The 12,042-nt window shown below is 40.8% G+C and overlaps 1 protein-coding gene across 4 annotated transcripts in view; it reads right to left on the reverse strand.

Moving 5' to 3' along the window:
• LOC121286299 (unconventional myosin-XVIIIb-like) overlaps positions 1-12,042 on the reverse strand; it is a 341,286-nt gene that overhangs the window by 189,625 nt on the left and 139,619 nt on the right. For all 4 annotated transcript variants that reach the window (XM_041203361.1, XM_041203360.1, XM_041203359.1 and 1 more), the window contains exon 15: positions 3,035-3,182. In XM_041203361.1, coding sequence (XP_041059295.1) covers positions 3,035-3,182 — 148 coding nt within the window. The remainder of the gene's footprint in view (positions 1-3,034; positions 3,183-12,042) is intronic.

A 12,042-nucleotide genomic window follows, 5' to 3' on the forward strand; every position in this document is an offset into this window, starting at 1 on the left:
TGCTCAGGATTGTAGCTCATCACTACCATCACCCAGTGTCAACTCACATGCACCTACAACCAGGGTCAGCTTGGCTGATCGTTTCCCCTAAAAGGTTTGGGGATTTTGTAATTGTTTGTAAAAAACGCTTGAAAAGGACTTATAAGAGTTTGTGTCACTTTAAAGGGATCAATTATAATATTTTGATAATACGAAATACTGGTCCTTGTGGCCTTATGACCCTGGACCTGGAAGCAATACCAACAGGAAGGAAGTTAAAATACAGAGATCATGTGGCACAGAAAAAGGAAAAAGAGGAGCGGGAGAGAGGGAAGACAGTCAACAAGCTGAGTGTCTAACTCTATGAGCTAGTCCTTGCTGTACCTGCTATCCTACTCCATGTATAATTTATAGTTTATTCAGATTGTGATATGCCTGTTAATTTGTGTTTAATTGACGTTGATTCTGATTCGCATTAAAGTAAAAGTTACAGAAAGTGAAATCTTGCTGGTAATTTCTTCATTTGGGGGTCATTTGGTAAATTTAGTTACTTTGTTTTATGGATTCCACTGGGATCGTAATACTGAAGCCCCAAGAACTAAAATAAATCTCAATGCAAGATTACATCCCAGAAGATTTAGATGAAGGAAACACAAGGGGAAAGGTGGGGGGGTGGGGGGTGACAGAGGAAAAGTAATTCCCACTCTAAAGGCTCTCCAAATGGATATCTAAGAAAATACAGTATTATAAAAATTTAATGGTCAATTTAATGGCCCTCTCCCCTAATCCCATATTTATTTATATTGTTTCCTGTACATGATTTAAATGTAATTTAAATTTCCTGTTTTTATTTCCTGGTTGGAAGTCTGCATGTCTTGGTGCAAATACTTCAATCTGATTCGCTGAAGAGTTCACTGTTTCTTGTCCTGTTCACAAACACTATAGATTCACTATCAATATTCTGGGGGTTATGACTGACCAAAAGCTGAACTGGACTAGCCATATAAATACTGTGGCTACAAACAAGAGCAGGTCAGAGGCTAGGAATTTTGCAGCGAGTAATTCACCTCCTGACTCCCAAAAGCCTGTCCACCATCTGCAAGGCACAAGTCAGGAGTGTGATGGAATACTCTCCTCTTGACTGGATGAGTGCAGCTCCAACAACACTCAAGAAGCTTGACACCATCCAGGTCAAAGCAGCCAGCTTGATTGGCACCCCATCCACCACCATCAAAATTCACTTCCTTCACCCCGATGCACAGTAGCAGCAGTGTGTACCATCTACAAGATGCACTGCAGCAACTCACCAAGGCTCCTTCAACAGCACCTTCCAAACCCACAACCTCTACAACCTAGAAGGAAAGGGCAGCAGAAGCATGTGAACATCACCACCTGCAAGTTCCCCTCCAAGCCACTCACCATCCTGACTTGGAACTATATCGCTGTTCCTTTAGTGTTGCTGGGTAAAAATTCTGGGACTCACTCCCTAACAGCACTGTGAAAGTACCTACGCCACATGGACTGCAGTGGTTCAAGAAGGCAGCTCACCACCACCTTCTCAAGAGCATTTAGGGAAAGGCAATAAATTGCAGCCCAGCCAGTGACACCCAAATCCCGTGAATAATTAAATAACCTTTAAAATTCTCTATTGTTATGAGTGGTGGCCAAGTTGGTGCTGTTGATAGAGTTGACCAGTGGACACTTCTTGGGTGGAAACTTAAAGTTTATTTACAAGGAACTCAGCAGCAACTATATGTGTGCTTTCAACTCGAACTCTATCTCTATACTACGAACAACTGAGGTAGCCCACACTACTGTCCTATTGGGTGCTAAAGATCATGTGATCTTCTTTAACAAGCATTATTCTTAAAGGTATATTACACACGAAATAAAAACTATGGTTACTACATTTATAGAGGGCGCCGTACTGACCAGACGATGGATTAGTGGAAATCGCTGCTAATAAGCCCACAAAAAGTCTCTGAGTAATTGGTAAATCTCCTCTGTAGCCTTTCTAAGTGCCTTATATCTTTTCTGAAGTGTGGTGGCATAATTGTCCACTCCAGCTTCGGCCTAATGAATGATTTATGAAAGTCTAGCATGATCTCATGACTTTTATATTCCATTCCTCCATTTATAAACCCAAGTAAATCATATGTTTTTATAACCACCTTATCAACTTGCCATGTCACCTTTAAGAATTTACAAACACAGATACCAAGGTCTCCTTGCTCACCCACCCTTTTTAAAGTTGTGCCATTATCTGGTCATTTAGCTCATTTCTATTTGGTGTGTGCAAATTGGCTGCTGTCCTCATCCATATTACGGCAGTGACCACATTCTGTTCGCTGTGAACCACTTTGGAACATCAGAAGGATGTTAAAGGTGCTAAATAAATGCATGTTCTTTTGTTCTGGCAGAAAGAATGCAAGAACAAAGCAGGTGACTTCTGAAGGGTTTCATGCTTCTCCCATCAGCCAATCTCAAGAGTAAAATTGTCAAAGACTCCAGACTTCTGACTTAAGCCCTTCCTCTCTGTTGTAGCTCTGGGATTGGTGGGAACTTCGGCCAAAGAGCAAAGGCCATGGATACACATTTTTGTGCATGATCTCTGTTGCAGGAACATGAATACCTTAACAAACAGAGTACGTTAACAGTTGCTTCAAATCACTTCATTGTAGGATTAGGACAGGAATTTATGTGATAAGTTCTCAGGGTGAGAGGCAGGTGTTCTAAAGATCTAATGGTTTAAGTACTCAACCAGGAACATCTAAGCAAATATCAGTGTTGATTTCTTCATTAGCTGCTTGCACTGACATCAGCATTAATCTATCATTGATTTAGTAGATTTTACAAGAGATACATAACTGAAGATAGACAATGTAACTTCCCAGATACTGTGCTCAATAAGCCATCACTAATCTATAATCACTAATACCTTTGCAACTGATCTCTTGAGTGCGCTAATTAAAATAACATATCAGAGCTGCAGTCTCCCACACAACTCCTTGAGTAAACTTTACAAACCACACCGGTTAGTTTTTTCTATCATTACCTCCTTTTTCTGTTCCCTTCTTCTCAAAATAGGAACAAAGGCGATCGAGGACAACAGCATCATTGGAACCTTGAACTAACACCTCTTCATCCAGAATCCAGAGAAGGCCTTTGGGCTCCTCACCTTGGGCAGATGGCTGAACCTTGAACTGATTGATAAAGTACTCAGCATGAGGCACAGGCACAAATTAAATACAAAGAAATTAATTGTATTTGCAATTCTATACTGATATAGGATTCCTGGATGTAGCGAAATCAAGATAACAAAAAGCAGGGGGTGGGTTTAGACGGAACTTCACCTTAAATGTGTTGTAGGGCACTGGACACAGTGCGTTAGGCCTGAAGATGTCTTCGTAGTCATATTTAGGTTAACTGTAAGGTTTATTAACTCTTAGAACTATTTACAAATATACAATAAAGGGTACAAGGTCGGAGCTGTCTCCATGCTTGCTGATGCACACGGCTCTGTCCAACACTAGACTGACCTTGGATATGGGTTATGTGCTCTCTTACATCACTGTGAGGGTGATATTGTATTCAGTCACACATTAACCTTATGTGTGCCAGACGCTTGCATTACAAAATTGAGCATCCAGTAGACAATGCAATGTCAGTTAACCGTCTCTGAGGTTGTCTTTGGAAATAATTTTAAATGAATGGTTGAACTCTGGGACTTGTGTTTGTATTCAGCCTGTATTGAAGTCCTATCCTCCTGCCAGCTGCAAGGAAATGGTAAGATCGGCTAACCCTAGAGTGCCAGAGAGAAGCACTGATTGGAAGCTCAGAAATCAATAGTTCACATGGGGCGCTCTTTGGAAGGTGAGATGAAGGCCTATTGGTAGATTGATGGAGAGGGTTTATGCTGACATCGACACTAAAATGGGATCAATGTTCCATTCCTCAGCACAGTCATTCCATACTTAGATCATTAAAAATGTCCCCTCCCCTTCCTCAGCCTACCCTTCAAAATAAACACATGACACTAACCAGCTGGTGTGAAGTAAGAATGAGCAAGCTACAAGCCCTTTTCCATACATAGTATACCTATTAGTATCTATTTTGAATACTGAAGTTCCATGGTCAATTGTTAACCTCAGCTGCTAATGACTATTTTCAACAGTTCAACAGTTGGTATAGCATTTGCTTTGGTCTAAACCATAAATATTACTGCCTGAATATTGTTGAGTATAGCCTAATTTACCAGCAGTGGAAGAGAACACTTTTACAGTCGCCATATATCCAAATATATCTTCATCCTTCCTGAATACTCAATTTAATATAAGGAAAACATAGGAAGACATTAATTGCAGAATGGCCATGTAAATGGCAAATTAACTTCAATAATGACAAGTCTGAGGTAGTATATTTTGATAGGAAAAATAAGGAGGTCACATGCTCTTGAAAAATAAATATCTAGTTAGGAAAGAGGAACAGAGGGATGTGGGCATACAGTTACATAAATTATTAACAGTAGCAACACAGATTAATAAGACCATTAAAATATAATCAAAAAAAAACACTGGGATTCATTTATAGAGGGTTACTATTGAAAAGTGGAAAATTATTCTTAACTTGTATAGAACCTTGGTTAGACCACACTTGGAATACAGTGAATAATTCTGGTCTCTATATTGTGAAATGTTTGTAGAGATACAGGAGAAGGTGCAAAAACACCTTGCTAGAATGATACCAGAACTGAGAAGACTGAGGGATAATCTGATTTAAAAATCTGTAAGATTATAGGGGTGTTTGATAGGGTAGACATGGGTAAGATATTTCCGCTTACATGCAAAACCAGCACTAGTGGTATTGCCATTGGGCGAGTATTCCAGAGAACCAGGTTAATGCTCTAGAGACCCGGGTTCAAATTCCATGAATCTGGAATTAAAAGTCTGATGATGACCATGAAACCATTGCCAATTGTTGTAAAAACCCACCTGGTTCACTGACGTCCTTTAGGGATGGAAATCTGCCATCCTTAACTTACCTGGTCTGCCCTACATGTGACTCCAGACCCACAGCAATGTAATTGACACTTAAGTGCCCTCTGAACAAGAGCAATTAGGGATGGGCAATAAATGCTGGCCTAGCCAGCGACACCCACACCCCATGAACAAATAATTTTAAAAAAGCAGTATAAAATAGTCACGAAGAAATCCAACAGGAAAATACGGAGATATGCCATTACCACAAGGAGTAGTTGAGGTGAATAACATAGATGCATTTAAGGAGAAGCTAGATAAATACGAGAGGGAGAAAGGAATAGAAGGATATGCTGATGAGTTTAGTTGAAGAAGTAATTTTGTGAGGAGTACAAACAGTATCATAGACCCGTTGAGCTGAAACAGCTTGTTTTTGTTCTTTAGTACAATGCACTACATTTCTTAGCACCTCCTTCTCTAGTTTATCCTCCCCCAGGACCTGGAAAACAATGTAATCTTATCACCCGGAGTCTGCTCTCCCTCTCATAGTGTTATCATGCTTTTCTAACCCAACCTTAGTCAGACTAAGTTAGCCACTAATTTTTGGTTGCCTTGTCTTCCATCCACCCTTTTACAACCTTACTGAGGTCCTGCACTATACTCTCCTCCAACTCTCAACTTGAGCATTTTGGATACAGAAATCGCCATTTCAGCTCGACAGGTCTATGCCTCTGTTTATACTGAGGTCCTGCACTATAAGCATGCGGTCTTCAAGTAGGTATTACTGATTTCATACCATGAGTCTGAATTCAGAAAAATTCTTTGGCCATGAATTTACTGCCCATCCCATCTGGTGGGATATTACGGTCCAAAATGCTCAAGTTGAGAGTTTGAGGAGAGTCTTCCCTGAGTCAATTCTGCTGTACTACTATATGTGATCCATTGTTAAAAGATTTGGGTCAATTTTTTTTTACTATCTTAGTGAAGGCATTTGCTTGTTTATTTTAAGTTGGTCAATGACATTGCTAAAGTGGTGGAGGGAGGAATTTCACCCCAACACCTTGAATCAGTTCAGAAAAATTATTCACACTGTAAAATTTCACTCAAAATTTAGGTTCCAAATCTTGTTTTTTATGGAGAAGCTGGGTGAAAAAGAAATGTAATACCTGTCGGAAATCATGTTAAACATTGAGCAGCTTTCTCCACTCTAAAGTCTTGAGTTTGATCAAGCATTGTCATTTAAAGACTTCACCACCACAGATCTGAATAATTCCAGCTGCATTTTTGGATTATTAGAACAATCTATACTATACGTGTGAAAGATGCAGTGCCACAAGATTAGCTGGTGCTCCTTTCTGTATTAATTGTCAATGGTATTTCCAGAATAATGCAGTGCTTAAAAAAGAACAAGAGATTCAAAGGATCTCGTGCTGATTTCTTCTTTAACCATATGCACTAACATATATGGACTTAAATATTGTTGTATGAATGACTCGCAATCACAAAAGAATTCATTGCTGAAGACAGATATTGGTCCTTCCAGGATACTATGCCAGAAATGCCAGCAACGGTCTGTTGATTATAGCTTTGTTGCTAATATTTTGAGCGTGCCACTAATGAATAAAAGCTGCAGTCTCCCATATCCGATACAATGGATGTTACTTTAGATGGGAGAAATAACCTGTTTTTAATAAACACCTCAATGCTTTGGTGGCTAAATGTATAGCCCAGTGTGGCACTGGGCTATACAGCCCATGTTAATGCACCAGTCTGTAGTGAGTTTGCTGATCTGAGCCATGGCTGCAGTACGACATTACGCCTGACTGCAGCAGCCTGGATAAAGGAGAGAAAAAGAATCAGAGGGGATTCCTGCTTTCAATTGCTTTTTGTATTGTTTTCATTCCCCCCACGGCCTCGCCTCTCCCTATCTCCATCTCCTCCAACCCCACAACCCTCCAAGATATATGTTCCTTTAATACTGGCACCTGCAGAATGAGAGACAAGTTCTAGGGGACACAGTTTAAAAGCAAGAGGTCTCCCATTTAAGATGGAGGTGAAGAGAATTTGTTTCCTCTGAGGGTCTTGAATCTGTGGAACTCTCTTCCCCAGAGAGTGGTGGAGGCAGGGTCATTGGCTATCCTTAAGGTTGAATAGTACAGATTCTTGATTGACAAGGGAGTCAATCATCTTTCTGAATGGCTTGAGGGGCCAACTGGCCTACCCCTGCTCCTGATTCGTATGTTTGTACATCTGCACCACTCACTCAGTACTGCACTGGAGTGTCAGCCTTGATTTTTGTGCTCATTTCCTCGAGTGGGAATTGAACCCAAAACCTTCTGACTTGGTGGAGAGTGCTACCAACTGAGTCACAGCTGACACCAAAGATAAATAATTTTCTTCAATCCACATTAAGTTCCAGCTGCTTTTGCCCATGGAAGTTATTCTGTTCACATAATTTTTCACTCCAGTTGATGGAATTGTAGCTGCTCGATTTACAGATTAAACATGTTAGGGATCAATTCTTCCTACCCCCATGAACCCATCCCCCTCACCAATATTCTTCCTCCTCCATGAGGACAACAACTGATGTCGTTAGTATGAGAATGACAACTTGAGAGAACCAGCTACTCGTCGCTAACTTGATTAAGTGGCTATTCTTCTTGTGTGAGCCTGATGAACATTGGCAAAGCATTCAATAGAGATCATACCAGCCAGCCCCAATCCTTCTGGGTTATGTTGTTCAACTACACACTTCCATTACCAAAAGGCAAGAGTGGGATAAAGGGGTAGCACTCAGTTAATTTTCACTTGATCAAAACTGGTTAATTCTTTGGTCCCATCTTCGCTCTCAGGTAGATGTAAAAGATCCAGCAGAACTATTCCCAGAAGAACTAAAGAGTGCAACTTGCTGGTCCAGACCAATATTTATCAATGCTTCCAAAACAGATTGGTCATTTATCTCACTTTTGTGAGCTATTGCTGCGCACAAACTGATTGCCATAGATGCCTACATTAAAAGAGTCATTATACTGTACATTAGAAGTACTTGAGTGGCTGCGAAATACTTCAGGACATGCTGAGGACATGAAAGGTGCTACATAAAAGGAAGTTTCTTCATTAGGTTACTGATAAATTCGTGAAAATTGCAAGCGCAAGCGATTTTGGAAGCCTACAGCTCATGCGCTGTGATATTGGAAAATATGCAAACATTTCACTTCAAATGCCAGGAATAACTTTTAACTATAATATCAAAGCTAATAATGAATTATGGGGCAGGATAAAACATCTTAGCTGAGAATGATTGACTAACTCATTGGTGACAAGGTCACGAGAGGTTATGAATTAGCCTTTGCTTTCTTCGAATTTGTTGCCGCTTAGGTGATGGATGTTCCCTTTGACACGTAAAATGCTCTCAGGTTTGGGAATCCAGTGTTTTTCATCAATCACTCCCAGCTAGGTTAGGCTGGAGAAGCTGGGAGCAATGATAGCGTATACAAGGTTATGACAGGTTTTGATAAGGTAGACAAAGTAAAATTGTTTCCATTCAGCTGAAGGTACAAGGACTGGGGAACACAGATTTAATGTTTTGGGGCAACAGGTGCAGAGGGGGATATGAGGAAGAACTTTTTTTTTACACAACGAGTGGTAATGGTCTGGAACTCGCTGCCTCCAAGAATAGTGGAAGCGGAGATCATCAATAATTTCGAAAGAAAGTTGGATGGATACTTGAGAGAAATAAACCTGAAGGGCTGCAAGGTTGGAGCAGGGACTGACTGAATTGTTCAACAGAGAACCAGAATGAACCCAACGGGCTGAATGGCCTCCTTCTGTGCCAAAGTGACTCTAAGACACCACAACGTTCTATAACAGGCAAAGTATGGGTCAGATGCTCCCTCAACACCCACAAACAATGCACAGTAACTCTTATCTCAGAAAAACACCTCCAACAACAACAACATCTTCAACCTCTTCTCCTGTCTAAGCAGGAATGGTAATTTAGTGGCAAATGGAGAATAGATTTGTGCTATGAAATCTAGGGACTGCACTGAGACAATCCAGACTTATTCCGCATAAGATTTCAGCCAACAGACAACGCTTCAAACAGAGGATTCTATTGGAAAACTCTCCTTTCACCTCCAGTTCCCAGAGGTGATAGTCACAGGCTGTTTTAATGATTAATACACACTTAAAATATTTCAAATATCACATTGCAAGTTCATAGTTATGAAAATATTGCTGCAATCACCAGATTGAATGTCTGACCTTAATAAGCTGCTTTACTAGTAATGTGACCATAATACTACTCCCAGAGTCAGAATACACTAACTGACTGTGTAAGGGTGGGTGGATGAGAGTGCGCATGTAGGATGGGGTTTGTAAACAGTTTAATTGAGAGTAGGAAGGCTGATGGCTCACTCTCACAAGCCAGAAACCGTGGTTAAAAATCAACAAAGTTTGCTAGAAGGCATCCAACGCTCTGGATTTTTCACCCAATTTCCCTGCTCTTCCTGAATCTTAAAAGGAATTAAAACCTAGCTTGTTCAAGGGTGAATCAATCTGCACAACAGTGTTATAAAAAATGATAAGAGCAACTGATGAAGGAACTTACAATCGTTCCAAAAACTGACACGAGTCCAGTCACTTTGCAAAGCAGTGAGAGATCTGGACTCTCACAATCTGAGTCACTGTCGAAAAAAATTTTCTTGCACTATTTTTTTTCACAATACATTGGCGATCTGCACAACCCTCAGCTTTCCACAATTATCCAGCTTAAATACCCAACCAAGCTCACTTTTTGCAGATACTGTAGGACACAGAAGCTGTAAAAAAAAGTGAAATAGTGCACTAATTATGGTTTTATTTAGTGTGTAATATTCTATTAAGAATAATGCTTGTTCAGCAAGATCACATGATCTTCAGTACCCAGTAGGGAATAGCATGGGCTACCTCAGTAGTTAGTAGTGTAGAGATAGATAGATAATGAGTTGAAAGCGCACATGTAGTTATTGCTGAGTTCCTTGTAAATAAACTTTAAGTTTTCACCCAAGAAGCGTCTGCTGATCAACTCTATCAATAGTATCAACTTGGCCACCGCTCACAACAAGCTAGTGACGAGGATAGAACAAGTTTAACAGAAGCTATCAAGTGAATGGAAATCGGCACTGTACCTCACCCAGTGATTGTAAGTAGAAAGCTCCATTAGATTATAGAAGATAACCCCTCTCAAAATGCCAAAACTTGAAAGAATTAATCCTTTCAATCCAGCCAAGGACAATTGGTCTCATTACATTGAACGCCTCATGTTCTTTTTTCAAGCGAACCAGATTACGGGGGAAGAGAAGAGGCGAGCGATCCTCTTAAGTACATGCGGGAATAAAACCTACGGCTTAATTCAAAGTTTGACAGCACCCAGTGCCCCAGATTTGAAAAATTTTGATGAATTGGTGGACCTCGTGAGGGGACATTGCCCTCGGTAACAATGCAAAGGTTCAAGTTTAATTCAGGAAACAGAGCCCCCAAGTGAGGCAGCTGCGTGTTAATGTGGCAAATTTGAAGCAGTTAACAGAGCATTGTGCGTTTGGTACATCGCTAAAACGACATGCTCAGAGATCGTTTAGGGTGTAGTGTGAATGAAGACGCTATTCAGAAGAAATTATTGTCCAAACTGAATTTGGATTTCAAGAAGACGCTGGAGATAGCGCTGACCATGGAAAGCGCAGTAAGAGTTTCAAAAGCAAACAGGCCGTGCAAAACGGCGCCGTCCTCCACATCGGGTGGGAAACAGCGCCCCCCCCCACCAGCTGAAAAGGGTGCAAAAATGCAAGACTCTACCGAGAAGCGGGAAACAGCCCCCAGGCTAGCTGAAGAAAAAATAACTTAGCAGCAAAATCAAAGAATAATTTTAACAGAGGTGGAAACAAGCAGTCTTTTAACGATTGGCAGTTTAAAAAAACCTAATGCTATTATTGTCACAGAAATGGACATATAATGAGAAACTGCAAGGAAAGGCTCAAGCAGGCTCATAAACAAAAGGAGGAGCCCAATGAAATCCATAATGTAGAAGAGCCTAAAACAACAAATTCAGACATTTACTCGTTGTTTAATCTGAAAGTTGTAGCAATGAAAGGAAATGGCAGACCTGTTAGAATGGAAGTGGACATGGGAGCTTCCTCTACAATAATTGGGGGACACACCTTCGAATATGTGAACCAATGGTGAACATCGACTAAGTTTAGAAGAAACCACTGCCAACTTAAACACACACACAGGTGAAGACATTCAAGTCAAAGGAATAAGCAGAGTAAATGTCCATTATGGAAGCCAATCAGCAGATGGCGAGGAGCCAAGCCTCCTGGGGTGAAACTGGTTAAAGGAGATTGAGTTAGAATGGGCTGAAATTTTCCAGTGGCGAGCAAGTGGGTTACGAGAGCTACTTCGCAATCTTTAAGGATGAACTTGGGAAAATCTAGGGGCTGCAGGCAAAAAGTCATGTGGATCCGGAAGCAACCCCTCGATTCACAAAGGTGAGACTAGTACCATGTGCACTGAGAAAAAGTCAACACCGAGCAAGACAGACTGGAGAAGCTGCGAGTTATACAACCTGAGCAGTTCTCAGAATGGGCTGTGCCCACAGTCCCCATCCTTAAACCCAACCAAAGCATCCGAATTTGTGGAGACTACAAATTGACGGTTAATGAAGTAACCTCCGCTTGGCAGGCACCCCAGCCCAAACACTGAAGACCTGTAATCCAAGCTGGCAAGTGGAACCACCTACACAGAGCTCAATATGAATCATGCTTATCAACAACTAGAGTTAGATAATGCCTCCCGGGAACTTGTCATAATTAATACCCACAAAGGTTTGTACCAATAAACTCGATTGCCTTTCAGTGTCTCCTCAGCTTGTACCCTCTTTCAGAGAACAATGGAAAACTTACTGCAGGGACAGCCCCCAGTTGTTGTCTATTTAGATAGCATATTGGTGACAGAATTCACTGAAACAGAGCATTTAGCAAACTTAGAAGAAGTCTTAAAACGTTTCTTGTAGGCTGGAATGCAGTTAAAAAAAGAAAAGTGCACGTTCCAA

The sequence above is a fragment of the Carcharodon carcharias genome, chromosome 13 (assembly GCF_017639515.1).
Source record: "Carcharodon carcharias isolate sCarCar2 chromosome 13, sCarCar2.pri, whole genome shotgun sequence".
NCBI lineage: Eukaryota > Metazoa > Chordata > Chondrichthyes > Lamniformes > Lamnidae > Carcharodon > Carcharodon carcharias.